Genomic DNA, 15,580 nt, shown 5'->3' with positions numbered 1-15,580 from the left:
CAAAAATTTTCACAAATGAAGTTTCACTTATTTTTAATCAGATTATGAACATTTTAAATTACTTTCAGTGTCAAGACAGTTTAAACTTAGTGTTAATAAAACATGAATACACTTTACAGGTCTTGAATGATCATGAACATTCAGATTAAATTTAAACATGTGAAGCTTAAAGAGTAGCTTTAGTTAAAATGATCTTCCCGAAGCAGTTAGCTTTATTCACTGCTCAGTCGCCACATTAGGATCAACATTTTAAAAAAAAAAAAAAAAAAAATCCAGTGAAAACCTAGAATATTACAGGATATAAAAATATTTTGTATTTACAGAGTCAGACCAGCAGCCTGGAGAAAATAAAATGTCAAGCAAAGTTGTCATTGTCCGAACATCTCTTGAGAGGCGTACGTCATGTAGAGGAAGCCGTCCTCGTCCTGGTGGTCTTTGTACACCTGAGCCATTGTGAGCGACATGCTGGCCAGCCCGCTGTTGCTGACAAGCAGGTAGAAGGCTTGACTGGGAAGCAGAGCCATCCGGTTTCTGAGAGGCAAGACAGAGTTGCTGTTAAAACCCAGCATCCATCAAAACCTGAGCAGGGTCCCATTCTGGGGCCGCCATTAAAAATCCCATCTGCTTCAGACGAGACTAATGCTACAGAAAACCCAAAAACATGTTTCAGCATAGGGCCAAAAGATTTAACTTTCGTAGAAGATTTAAAAAAAACAAACAAAACACTTTGCTTTTGGCAAAACTAGTGCTTTCATAAATATTTTAGTCTTAGCTGTTGCAGCAGTTTTCAGTTGCTGTTACTTTTTCACAGAAGTCCCTCCAGCAGACGACCAAGTGCTTCTTTCAGCATCAAGTTTTTCCTTTAGTTTCATACATTTCAGACAATTTGACTCTGCAGCTTCAGTAGTTCAATGTGCTTAGATGGTGCGATGCCAGAGAGCACTACTTGGTTATTTGCATTCAAACACTGCTGGATGAGCAATTCTCACATTAGGACTTTAATTTTGAAGCTTACCCCTTTTTACACTTAACCTGTTACAAAAAAAGTCAACCCAAACCTGCACTCACGGTAGAAATTCATGGTCAATCTATAATCCTCCAACAGAACAAAAAAGATATGTTTCTATCATGCTTTTGTTAGGTACATTTTTCTTCAGTAGGTGAAACCGATAAAGGACTGATTTTATTGCTCATTAACTCCATACTTTTAGAATGACGAACATTTGTCATCACATGTTTTTATTTAAAAAAAAAAAAAAAAAAAAAAAAAAAAAAAAAAAAAGCTTATATCCCAAATGCAAACCAAGTTCTGACAATGGTTTTTGGATAAAATTCCAGGTGAAAACAATGCCGACCATTGAAAGCACAGCTGGATAGAACTGAAGATTTGAGCTCTGCTAATGACCAAAGGACACAACTTTGCTAAATGGTCTGAACTTGGAAAAAGATGCAGTTTATTACAGCTGTGTTCAATGTTGCCAACAGCGCCACCTGCTGACTACACTACAAACCCACTGAGGAAAAACAAACCCTCCCAGTAAAGAGACAACTCAAGCTTGTTTCACAGATTGTGATTAAACTGAACTGATAAGACTGTTTGGTAACAAATGATAAGGGGCTTAAGATTTCAGGTTCTACCTTAAAGACAATACAAGATTGAATCAATTTACAATCCCCTAGAAAAGTGTCGATCCAGTATTTATTTTACTTCGTCCTTTTTGGATCTATAAAATCAGGGGAAGAAAAAAAAAAAAAAAAAAAAAAAAAAAAAAAGCCTCCCAACAAGTGATCAACAAGTGTTTGATAAAGTAGCAAAGCAGCAGTTTTAACTCAATGCGAGGAAAAACCAGAAAAGACATTTAGGCAGAAAACAGGATTTTAGCAGCAACAAGGTGATTCCTAAAGAACTGTTAGCGGGACACTTTGCAGATGATGTGCTGAAATAGCATACGGAGGACAAGACTAGGAGAATTTTGGAAACCAACAGCAGATGGACAGGATGTGAAAGTAATGTCTTACAGAACAGGAACAAGTTCAGCAGAGACCTTAACCAGGATCTGAGAGGCATCTGGACCTTCAGATGATGCAGCTCCTGTTGGCCAAAGCCTCATTTTCCATGGCAAGGTGGCCTTTCTCCAGGGAAACAGGGAGAAGAGGCTCAGATATGCCCCATGGAGGGCGGGCTCCTCCCAGAACTCCCTGAGGCTGTGTGGGATCACTGGACAGAAACATCTAAAGAACTCTGAATAGTCCTTCAATGCTTCTGGAGAACTATTCCAGAAGACAAAAAAAAAAAAACCCACTTTCAAGCTGCTTACAGCTGGACTGACTGGTTCACAAACTGGATTTACATTAGTTTTAAAACATTTTACAGCTAAATTCCTGTGGCCTTCTCCTGGAAAATGAAACTGATGCAGTTCTTGACTTCTGTACAGTTCTGAACCTGAAGAGTCTCGATAGTGAATCTAAACTTTCTGCTGAGTAACTATGACAAAGTCAGAATGAGGAAGTCATGAATCCTTGAAGGAATCAAACATGAAAACTAACTCAAGCTATAAAGCTTTAAGATGTAGTCTTCATAGACAGTCAATAAGTTAAGTTTTCTAATTTAAAGAACTGCACAAAATCTGTTTTGCTGCTTTAAGAGCATGTTTGTGGTTTTCACAGTTGATAGGAGTCACCTGAACTTTGCCCTTTCCTCCTTTTAGGATCATTCAGGCTCCATGTGATGAGGAAATTCCAGATAGTCAGAATCTGCCCCTCAAGCCAGAGAAAATCTTTCAGACCTGTTAAGTTATTGGAAAGCTTGGATCTCCACACAGACTGCAAGAGATTGATTTCAGGCCACGAGGAGTCGGTGTGTCACGTTAAAGTTGGCCAACAGTCTGCAGCATGTGAGCTGCTCAGATTCTGCACAGTAATCATGACTGACCAGAAACATTTGGAAAATGTGCAGAAAAGCAGAGCAGGACAAAGAATGAGAAGCTTAATGAGCAAGGGTTGGTTTTTCATTTCCCAGAAATTAGACCAGACCCTTCATCTGAGATATTTGACCATGTCGGTCACAGTAAAAACATCCAGTCAAACCAGACAGCAGGGATTTTCTTCAGGTCAACATTTATGTTTGTCCTTTAGTTGCAATTGTTCACAAAAACAAGACTTAACTAGAAAGAACTGCTTATTAAACATGGCTACTCCTGTTTGGAGAGCCAAACTCCAGAAGGGTGAGATTTTGGACAGACAGTGCAGCAAACCACCAGCAAGGATTACATACTTAAACAGAAAACAAAACTATTTGGGCTGTTGTGAAGCATTTTTATACTAATGACATTTGTTGCCAACTTGTGTTTGTTTTGATAAAATTGGATAAGTTTAATACTTGAACCATTTGTTAAATCACCTCCATTTATAAACTAGTGAAGTTATCCTCCATATTTAGCAGGAATTTTATCTTTAAATGACTGCTACTCCAAGTAATCTGCGTAATGTTTGTATTTAGACAGTAGTTGGAATATTTGGTTTCGCTGTTAAAGTTGGTAATGTGGAGGACGGTACAATGAGAGAAACCCACCGCCTCATGCTCGTCTGTTAATTCTAGCAGCAGAATAAAATGTCATTGGCAACAACTTGATTTTAATATGACTTTCCATTAAATTGATTTGAGAACTTAATTTGAGTAAATTTGACTTAAATGTCATCTGCAATTGCATAAACTTCAATATTGTTTTTTAAATAAAATCTTTACAGTTTATGCTAATAGCAATATGAGAAAGTACATGAGGGGGAACATTTCAAGAGGCATAAAATCTGCTGAATTAAAATTATTTTTATTTTGAATAAAGCAATTAAAGAGTTCCAATGGGACTTTTTTTTTTTTTTTTTTTTTTTTTTTTTTTAAATCAACCATTAGCTTCAGTTATTTAGTTAGCTTGTTCAGGTAATGTAAAATGCTTAAGATTTTAATGGAAAATACTAAATATTGAAAACTACAGAACCACTAAATTAGGCCAACAGAAGATACGGCTGATGAAGAATCATCTGGAAAGTGGAGAACCGACTCAGAAAAAAAAAACAAACAAAAAGAAGTTTAATCTATTAAGGAACCAGATTTCCCAGACTTAAAACTACTGATTCCACCTATGAACCATTAAAGTCAGACTTCTTGAAGTCATCAGCAGGTTGAACATACTGAAGCGTGGGGAAGATTTACCTGATGATGGTGACAAACTGGGTCATGGTGAGCTCGTGCGGCACCAGGAACTTGGTTTTGTCCAGCGGAGGCAGATACTTTTCCCTCTCGTACCTCTCGATGATTACCTGCGGACACAGCGGAGACGTTAGGCCGCCTCTGCGGCTCCGTTCTCCGGGTGAACGCGCTCCATCTCCGCGGGCTGTGTGGATGGAAGATGTCGGCACACTCACCGGGATCTTGTTGGGGAACTTGGACCGGATCCCGGCCACTTCCTGCTTTCTCGTGGCTGCGAACAAGGAAGAAAACAGTGAGTGAACTTTCCTCTCTGGTTGTCCTGCGTGTTGGCGGGATATTTACCGAAGCTCTTCCTCTGCTTGAAGGATTTGCCCTGTAAGGGGTTTTTGTCAAACGGTGGCATGGTGGGTGTGTGTGATGTTGATCCGCGCGCAGCTCGTTGCGCAGAGCGCCCAGGCTGGTCTTAAATAGAGGCAGCTGTGGTGCATCAGCTGATTAGCACATGCCGCAGCCACAGCTCGAATCATCTGCGGATTAATTGACTTGGAGCCGCGCAGCTCCCAGGGCCGTGCACAGGACCTTCAGGGGCCCGGAAGGCCCCAACCACCAGGAAGATCTTTTCTCACAAGTCCATACTTTTTTTTCTCGTCACATGAGTAAAAATTTCACTGTGGCACACCACATCTTTCTGGGTTTGGTTTAACACATCAAGTAGGCTGGATCAATTACAAGCTTTTTACTGGTTTTACTGGTTCAGCTGGAATCAGTTTGAAGCTCCAAACTGGGTCAGACCCAGCCACTGAAATGGAGCTTGTTGTCTTCTGTTTCTGACAATAAAGGTTTCACATTGTTACCCTCATAGCAGAACTCCATAATTTGCGCTCCTAATTTTGCTGAGTCATTGTAGATAAAACTTTGCAATATATGCTGTTATCCTAACGACATGTGAAAAGTCTTTTCTCTGTTCTGCTTTAGTCTGGTATGGTCCATTCCATTTCATTTTGGTCTGGGCTGTTGTGGTCTGGTCTGGTCTGTTCTGGTCCAGTCCACTCTAGTCTGGTCCACATCACTCTGTTCTGTTGTCTATGTTTCGCAACATAGACTGTATCATGTTAATTATATTAAAACTACAGCAGTCGCTGCAAAGAGTTTTTTTTTTTATTTCTGAAGGTTCACATTGTGACCTTTGTGCAACTTTTACGAACTTTTGTTTCCCTCCCTCATCTCCCGACCCATCACAGCTGCTACTGCAGACATCTGAACAAAAAGACTGTTATGTGGGACAGAATAACATTTCTGAGCCTGTTGCTTAATTACAACTTTTCATCACTTGTAAGGGCAAATATCCACAAAAATGCACCCATTTTACTGGCAGTTGTTTCATTTGACTAATCAGTACATCCTTCAGTGTCAGGAAAGGTATTCTATTAAATAAAATATGCTAGCTTGATGTAACATCAAGCTGAATTTTTAGTTATAAAAGGGCTATCCCATCTGAAAAGAAAACCACAAGGAGTTTTCAAATAATTCAGTTTTTGCTGTCAAAGACTATTATATTAGGTAGAATGTCATGAATACTCCATCCATCCATCCATCCATCCATCCATCCATCCATCCATTTTCTGCCTCTTATTTCGGGACGGGTCAGCAGACTTCCCTCTCCCTCGCCACATTTGCCATCTTCTTCTGGGGGATCCCATGGTGTTCCCAGGTCTGCCAGGTGATGTAATCGTCCCAGGGGATGGGTCTCCCCAGGGTCTCCTCACGGAGGGATGTGCCAGGGAGGCATCCAGGAGGCAGATGCCTGAGCCACATCAACTGGCTCCTCTGGCAGCTCTACCCTGAGCTCCTCCCAGGTGACTAAGCTTCTCACCGTATCTCTAAGCAAGATCCCGGCCACCGTGCAGAGGAAACTCTTCTCAGCCGCTTGTATTTGGGATCTCATTCTTTCGGTCACTACCCACAGCTCATGACCATAGGTGAGAGTAGGAACATAGATCTACTGGTAAATCGAGACTCTATCCTTCCCTTACTCGGGAACAAGACCCTGAGATCCTGAAATCCCTCCACTTGGGGCAGGACCTCATTCCCAACCTGAGGAGGACACTTCTCCCTTTTTTCAAGCTGAGGACCATGGTTTTAGATTTGGAGGCACTCCACCAGTCGTAATACACATATGTCATTAATACATACGTGTTTAAAATGGTCTTTGGACAAACTGAATATCTGTATGTATTAAAAACTAATGTTAAAGCTGTTCCTGGAAACTGGAACAGATTCATGTGGGTAGGATGATTTGACAGTGAAAATGAATGAATCTTTTTAGCTATATATTATTACATAATAATAATAAAAATATCAGAATAGTTTAAATGATTTATAATAGGCGACGCAATTTTTATGAACACGCATAGAGATGTATAGATGTTATTGACTGGTTTATTTTGGAAGATGAAAATGTTAGAACTACAGTGGCCACTGCTTAACCAGTCATTCTGGAGAATAATGCAATCAGCAGAATATTCTCTATTGTTCTCCATGCCTAAAAACATTCCCCAAAAAAGAGAAAATGTTGAGGAATACTGAAAAAGACCTGACTGAAACATATTAACACATTAATGACAGGTAAGTGTCATGATTGGGTATAAAAGGAGCATTCCCGAGCATCACAAACAAGGTGAGGTTCACCACTTTGTGAAGGACTGCAGCAGTTTAAGAACAACATTTCTCAGCAAACAAATGCAAGGAAGTTAGAGATTTCATAGTCTACAGTCCATCATGTCGTCAATAGATTCAGAGAATCTGTAGAAATCTGTACATATCTGACTTTTTAGAGACGTCCCTGCTTATTTTTAGCAAGGACTGTCGAGCAAATGAAGTTGTGTTTCAAGCAAGAATGACAAAACAAATTGAACAATTTGTGCCCTCAGTTCCCCAACACTTGTTGTGTTCTTAAAAGGAAAGATAACACAGTGGTGAACAAATGTCTGTCCCAGCTTTTTTTGGACGTATTGCAGAAATCAAATTCAAAATGATCAAGTATAAACAACAAAGTTTATCTTTTTGAACATTAAATATCTTGTCACTAGAGTGTATTCAGCTGACAGTAAATGTAAAAATGATTTGCAAATAATTTTATTGTGTTTTTATTTGTGTTTGCACTTCATTACAATTGGGGTTGTAATTGCATTTCATTTCCACCTGTTGTCTGTTCCTTTCGTACAGCAGGTGAAATCGTCACAATCAGTGTTACTTTCTAACTGGACAGATTAATATCTCAGAAGTAGGACTTACCTTGAGTTACATAATAATTTTTATTTTTAAATCCCATTTACAAGGGAGTCATGGTACCAGACAGTAGCAAATACAATAATATAATTATATAAATTATCCAGTTAAAACACACAAAAGACAAGTAAAAAGACAAAAGTTACAAAAATTTATTTTAAAAAATTACAGGTAAATTATAACTTTGTTGTGGGAACTTTGTTCCCTCCATGTTGAGGAATTTTCCTGATATTGGAGTTGTGGTGGACCTTGGGAAGGAAATGTTGTTCAGAGCTTCACCTCCAGAGGGAGCTGTTGAGAACTACTGACACCAAGTAGCTGTTCCCACAATGGCCTTAATGTTCCTGTAGCTCTACCACCTAACATGACAAATTAAATAACCATAAACTTTATTAAACATCAGTTCAAATTCCTTTTCACTAGTCTTGTATATTTTATATTAATATGTTTTGTTTAGTTTTTTTGTTTGCTCCCCTCCTTTTAACTTAATATTATTTTATTTACCATAGGAGCAAATTGTTTGTACATAACTGTATGAAAGATAAACGTAATGTGAAGCGTTCATGTTTTGGCAAAACAAAACAAAACGAAACGAAACGAAACGAAACGAAATAAAATAAAACAAAACGAAATAAAACAAAACAAAACAAAACAAAACAAAACAAAACAAAACAAACAAATAAAAAATAATATGAAGTTTTATTTCTCAGTCAGACTAAAGATATGTCTGCTGGCAGCAGTCTTCAATTTGTAAATAATTTTCAGTACTGAATTTGGGAATTTTCTCACTGATTTTGTTCACAGATCCCACAGCCACCTCCTGTAAACATAACCTCCAGAAAAACTGCCTCAGTGAGCACTGGGATGTTAATATGTAGATGTTAGCGTCTTCATCAGAGCGAGGGTTGCTCAGTTCAGTGCTTCATGTCTGGAGCCATTAGCAGCAGCCCTGAGCAACAAGCTGCCAAACCAGGAAAAGTTCCCCGTGACAGCCGCAGTGGAACCAGACCAAAGGTCCTCCCTGGTGTGTCTGACTTCCTACTGTCAGACCCACCTGATAACGCCACATCTGAAAAGATATCAGCTGATGGAGCCAATGGAGAGCCTGGAGATAATGATGTTTATGAAACATCATAAACAGATCAGAAGTTTATGATGGAATATTCTCCAAATGCTACAAGTTTAACCGCAGCACTGAGTGGATGTTTAGCTGCTTGTCTCTCTGTGTCAGATACGGTATGTCTTCATTTAGTTTCACTGCGATCAAGTGGACAAACATGGGTTGTGTAAACTAAGGCCCAAAAGGACTTTATTAAATGCTGAAATGGAAGGATCAGAAGGGCAAAACGGAGAGCGGAGTTTGCATGTTCTCCCCGTCTTTGGGTTCTTTCTGGGTACTCTGGCTTCCTTCTACTTTAAGAGTTTAAGAATGAATGATTGTGTCTGTTTTGGCCCTGTGATGGACTAGGGACCTGTCCAGGGTCTGGGACTGGGATAGGCTCTAGGTTCCCCTCAACCCTTGAATGGGGCAAGCGGTTAAGAAAATGAATGTATGGCGTTCCAGATATCAGGAGCAGAAAAACTAAACTGCTTCTCTCAGGATGGAAAGCAAACTGGTCACAGATGATCTGAGTCTCATATTGCCTGACAAGATGAGATCTGGATTTTGGAACTGAACCAGAGCTGGTTATGTGTGATATGTTCCCTCTACCTGGTGTGGAGCAGCAGCATTCTGCATTGGTTGCAGCTGTTTTGGTGACATTTTTTGAGAGATCTGTAAAACCTCCATTACTGTAGTCAAGGCTTCTGAAAAACCAAACAAGTGCGAGCATGTAGGGCAGCATGGGCCCCAAAATATAACCTTAAGGAGCTCTGCGTGTTATCTTTGTTAGGGTAGATATGTGATTATTTATCTAAAAATAAGGAACAGATTGAGTTTGTCATGATGATGCTGAACCCTCAATGCCCTTCTTGTAAATATATTCTTAAGGTGGAAAAAGGCTGATTTGTTCCCTGTATTAATACGGATGCTAAAATGTATGTTTATGATATACACAAGTAAAACAACCAAATATAAAAAAAATGTAGGACCTTTTTCAGCAGTCATGTAGATGTTCATACGGTGCTCCATAATGAGCTATGTGTAAAACCATTAAGTGTAACACACAACTAGTAGATGTCTCATCACATGAACCAAAGTAATGATTTAATAGATAATGACCATGTTGTAAATATTTGATGCACTGTGGCCTTTATCAACTGATCTGAAGACAAAAATCACTAAAATTATGAGTTGTAATATGGATAAAACATAGATTAATTTAGTAAAAGCTATAGATGTGACTGACTCAAAAAAAGACGAACCTGGTGGACAAACTAAAATGTTTTGCGTTTGCTGGAAATCACCACATGATGACAGCAAAGCCCCAGAGTGTGATGAGCATCATCCTGACAGCCATTAACAGCTGAAGGTGTGGTTCTCTGTACAACAAAGGGCTCCTGCACTGATGTGTTCACCCCCATATGATGCAATCATTACTTTATATTAGAAAACTCTGATGATGAATATAAGTATTAATTAAGATCTAGAAAAATGTTGGATTAATCAGATACTATGCCATTTTATTTCTGAAGCACTTTAAAAACTTTAATAACAGTTGACCAAAGTGCTGTGCAATAAATGTAAATGAGAGAAAATAGCACACTGAAGAACATAGATTAAAATGCTAATAAAGATACAATCTAACAATAAAACAGCTATTATTAACTACATTGGAACAATACAAACAGTAAAAGAAAGACAAATCACATTTGCATGAAAGCTGGGGAGTAAATGTGTTTTTAAAGAAGTTTTATAAATGAGATGCACATTAGATTTCCTTAGCGACCCAACCTCAATGTTTCTGATATGAATGCTTCTATCAATGTTGTACAGACAGTCAGAGGTCTGTGTTATAGGTCATGTATGAGTGCTGGTTCAATGTTTAAAACCAATTATCCAGGTAAAAGACATGGCAATATTTTAGCCAGAACCATGTGAACACAAATTCTTGCTGCAAAGCAACAACTATTTACTCTTCTTTCCTTACTTTAAGTAAGCTGGACTGGAACCTATTATGTGGGTTGGAAATAAAAGTTTCTCATGTAGTTTTAAATAAGCTTTAAAAAGCTCATCTTTCTGTTTTCTTGCACAAGGTCACTACAATTAACAGTTTTAGCTGCCAGAGTTTTTATTAAGGTTTTAAGGCACACTGTAAATGAGAAAAATGTTAAATATGAACCAGAGTTTATATCATGGCACCACAGGTTGGGATCTATATTAGATGATTTCACACACACATACACACACCCACGCATTATATATATATTTATATACACACACCCACGCATTATATATATATTTATATATATATATATATATATATATATACACTGCTAAAAAAAAAAGTGAACACTTAAATACAATGTTGTTTGAATGCTGGAGGGGCTTTCACTCTAGTGGTAGTGTGAGACCGAGTCTACAACCCACACAAGTTGCTCAGGTAGTGCAGCTCATCCAGGATGGCACATCAATGCGAGCTGTGGCAAGAAGGTTTGCTGTGTCTGTCAGCGTAGTGTCCAGAGCATGGAGGCGCTACCATAAGACAGGCCAGTACATCAGGAGACGTGGAGGAGGCCGTGGGAGTGCAACAAGCCAGCAGCAGGACCGCTACCTCCTTCTTTGTGCAAGGAGGAACAGGAGGAGCACTGCTAGAGCCCTGCAAAATGAGCTCCAGCAGGCCACAAATGTGCATGTGTCTGCTCAGTCAGAAACAGACTCCATGAGGGTGGTATGACGGCCTGACTTCCACAAGTGGGGGTTGTGCTTACAGCCCAACACCGTGCAGAACGTTTGCCGTTTGCCAGAGAACACCAAGGTTGGCAAATTCGCCACCGGCGCCCTGTGCTCTTCACAGGTGAAAGCAGGTTCACACTGAGCACATATCAGACATGACAGAGTCTGGAGACACCGTGGAGAAAGTTCTGCTGCCATTGCAACATCTTCCAGCATGACCGGCAATGGGTCATTAATGGTGTCAGGTGGCATTTCTTTGGAGCGCCGCACAGTCCTCCATGTGCTCGCCAGAGGTAGCCTGACTGCCATTAGGTACCGAGATGAGATCCTCAGACCCTTGTGGGACCATATGCTGGTGCAGTTGGCCCTGGGTTCCTCCTAATGCAAGACAATGCTAGACCTCATGTGGCTGGAGTGTGTCAGCAGTTCCTGCAACACGAAGGCATTGATGTTATGGACTGGCCCACCTGTTCCCCAGAACTGAATCCAACTGAGCACATCTGGGACATCATGTCTCGCTCCATCCACCAACACCAAGTTGCACCACAGACCAGGAGTTGGTGGATGCTTTAGTCCAGGCCGCCTCATCAGGAGCATGCCCAGGCACTTATATATGTATATATAATATATATTTATATATATATATATATATATATATATATACATATATATATATATATATATATATATATATATATATATATATATATATATATATATATATATATATATATATATATATATATATATGTACAATACACAATACCAGTCAAAAGTTTGGACACACCTCCTCACTCAGTGTTTTTTCTTCATTTTTTTCATTTTCTTAATTGCAGAGTACAACTAAATACATCCACACTGTGAAGGAACACATGTGGAATTATTTGGTAAACGAAAACGTGGTGAATAAACCAGAATATGTTTTATATTTTAGATTCTTCAAAGTAACCACCTTTTGCTTTGGTGACACCTTGGCACACTCATGACATTTTCTCAATCAGCTTCATAAGGCAGTCACTTGGAATGGTTTGTCAGTAACAGGATTACCTTGTCAAGAGTTAATTTCTGGGATTTCTTTCCTTCTTAATTTGTTTGAGACCATTGGTTGAGATGTGCAGAGGCATGGTTGCTACAAAGGTCTAGAAGTGGTTTCACTCTGTTTGATCTCTGTTATAATCCATATTATGGCAAGAACCACTCAACTAAGTCAAGAGAAATGACAGTACATCATTACTTTAAGACATGTTGGTCAGTCCATCAGGAACATTTCAAGAAGTTTGAAGGTATTCTCTAGTTTAGTTACAAAGACCATCAAACACAATGTTGAAACTGGCTCTCATGAGGACCTCCTCAGGACAGGAAGACCAAGAGTTACCTTAGCTGCATAGGATAAGTTCATCAGAGTCACCAATCTCAGAAACCGCAAATAAACAGCACCTCAGATAAGAGCCTACAGAAATGCTTCACAGAAGTCAAGATGGTGATGCATTTCAACATCATCTGTTCAGGGGAGACTGCCTAAATTGGGCCTCTATGGTCAAATTGCTGTACGGAAGCTACTTCTGAGAAAGAAAAATAAGAAACTAATTTGGGCCAAGAAACATCAGGAATGACCTCATATCAGTGGAAATCTGTGCTCTGGTCTGATGAATTCAAATATGAGATTTTTAGTTACACTCACCATGTTTTTGTGAGATGCAGAATGGTGAGCAAATGGTTCCTATATGTGTGGTTCCCACGGTGAAGCATGCAGGAGGAGACATGATGGTATGGGGGTTCTTTGCTAGTGAAACAGTTGTTTAATTAATCAACATCCAAAGAACATTTAACCAGCACGGCAACCACAGCATTCTTCATCGACTTGCCGTCCCATCTGGTTTGCACTTAGTGGGACCATCATTTGTATTTAAAGAGGATAATCATCCCAAACACACCTCCAGACTGTGTAGGGGATGTTTGACCAAGAAACAGAATGATGGAGTCCTGCATAAGACAACCTGACTTCCACAATCGCTTGACCTTAACTCACTTGAGATGGTTTGGGATGTTTTGGACCAGAGAGTGAAGGCAAAGCATCTGAGACTTGAGACTATTGATAGGCCATTCCAAGTGACTGCCTTATGAAGCTGATTGAGAAAATGTCATGAGTGTGCCAAGCTGTCATCAAAGCAAAAGGTGGTTACTTTGAAGAATCTAAAATATAAAACATATTGTGATTTATTTACCAATTTTTTGTTTACTACATAATTCCACATGTGTTCCTTCACAGTGTGGATGTATTTATTTGTACTTTTCAATTAAGAAAAAAAAAGAAAAAAAGAAGAAAAACCACGAAGTGAGAAGGTGTCTCCAAACTTTTGACTGGTACTGTAGATAGATAGATAGACAGATAGATAGATAGATAGATAGATAGACAGATAGATAGATAGATAGATAGATAGATAGATAGATAGATAGATAGATAGATAGATAGATAGATAGATAGATAGATGTTTAAAATGTGTGTATGCAGCAGCCCCTCCCCCATCTGATAGGACTTACAAGAGCCTTCAGTCTGCAGGCAGCAGTTGTCCGAGCTCCCAGCTGCAGTCAGAACAGGAGATGTTAATTTCTGCTTCATGACCAGGCTGAAAATGAAACGTGCAAAGTTCCCATCAGTCCCATCCTGGCTTACTGGCAGATAATGATGCCTATTAACCTATTAACCAAGAGTGTGGTCCAAGTATTGTAAAAAGAGCTTTAGATGTTAGTTGTTCTTAGATAAATGGCACTTTAACTCTATGTCTGTTCAGTTTTGCCCAGGGATATTTTCTGTTCCTTTTTCTGCTGTTATGAATTGAAATGTAATTAAATGCATTTTTTCAGAAACTATTAGACATTGAGTTACAATACTATTGTCTGTGTCTTTTATTTGATTAATTTAATCCACTAAAAGCAATTTAAAGGAGCAATAATTAATTTTTGGGTTGAAGGAATAAAAAAAAATGCTTTGTAAAGAACTAGATGTGTAATTTTATCCGGACTGATGTCATACACTGTCTCCATGTGTTGATCTCCAACCCAGTGTCTACCAGCCAGTCTGGCCACACATTGATATATGTTCATATATGTTCATCGATGTGAATTGCTGCCCTCCTCTCTTTTCACAACCCTCGGCCCTTACCTCCTATAAAAAACTCCATCAAGCAAGCTATGGCACTGCGTGTTTTCCAAGCGAAATAGCAGAGAACGAAACACAACTTTAATCTGAAGACAACGAGGAACTGACATTACCTCTAAAGAAACAAACTCGGAGCTAGCTCTTCTTCTCCTGAGAGTTACTGCCACATGTTCCATAATCTGGTGATGTTGTTTTGCTCTGTGTGTTTGCACTTTGCCTGTTGGTTTGCAGAAGAGGCGAGTGGGGGTAAGAGACAGAGGGAGATGTGGCTCATGACACACTTTGCTCTGGTCTACAGGCTGTGCTCAACAGCAAACCTTGTGATGAGACAGTTTCACTTTTTGCTCCTTTGTAATTAAAAGAGTTGGTTTTTGGGGCAGCTATTGTTAAAATACAATCACTTTAGATCAATTAATTACAAAGCATCTTAGCACCAGAGTGACTAACTGCTGAGAAAGTTCTTCATCAGCAGTGAAAAAGTGTTTCAGTGTGTTGCTGCTCTCTCTATAATCCACTCTGCGTCACCAGCTTCGAACACTTCCCCATCAGCTCTGTATGGTGCGTTTCCAGTGTGATTTCCTTGTAAACTTTGAACAGAGTTTGCATCACACATTTTAAACATAAAAGCATTTTAATTCATCCTACATTACAGAACAAAAAGATGATGAAACATCATTTAAGGGGTTTGAGAAAAATCAAATAAAATCATATAAAATAAACAAGTTAGGATAAATTAAAGGTTAATCTTCCTTCATATTATATATTAAATGAAAGGTTTGTTCCAGTGTCACTCATTGTGCATTAATGTGTTATTATTCTGTTATAACATGACTGTGATAGCTCCACATTATTAAAAAAATTATTTTTGCATGTCCATTCAGGTTCGGCGTTAACGAGTCATCTTTGAGGATATGATGGACAGGTGGGATGCTGGAGAAACCCACATCCCATCAGCAGTGAGGAGAGAGAGTGGAGCGTTGAAACAGGGACTTCCCTGAGCCTCCATCATCTGCAGGGAGGGAAAAAAACACTCACACACACACCGCCTCCCACACACACACACACGCACACTCTGCTGAGAGCTAGCAAG

At 39.2% G+C, this 15,580-nt stretch overlaps 1 protein-coding gene across 1 annotated transcript; it reads right to left on the bottom strand.

Moving 5' to 3' along the window:
• Window positions 1–368: 368 nt before the first annotated feature.
• On the bottom strand, window positions 369–4,610 carry map1lc3c (microtubule-associated protein 1 light chain 3 gamma; the record flags this gene model as incomplete). Its single annotated transcript, XM_079265089.1, has 4 exons — window positions 369–531; window positions 4,211–4,317; window positions 4,423–4,478; window positions 4,550–4,610. 4 exons carry the CDS (start codon window positions 4,608–4,610, stop codon window positions 369–371), a joined length of 387 nt encoding a protein of 128 aa, XP_079121215.1.
• Between the last annotated feature and the right edge of the window lie 10,970 nt (window positions 4,611–15,580).

The sequence above is a fragment of the Telmatherina bonti genome (assembly GCF_933228915.1).
Source record: "Telmatherina bonti genome assembly, chromosome: 3".
Classification (NCBI taxonomy): Eukaryota; Metazoa; Chordata; class Actinopteri; order Atheriniformes; family Telmatherinidae; genus Telmatherina; species Telmatherina bonti.
The sequence above is the reverse complement of the archived record's forward strand: the minus strand, read 5'-3'. Positions and strand labels throughout refer to the sequence as shown.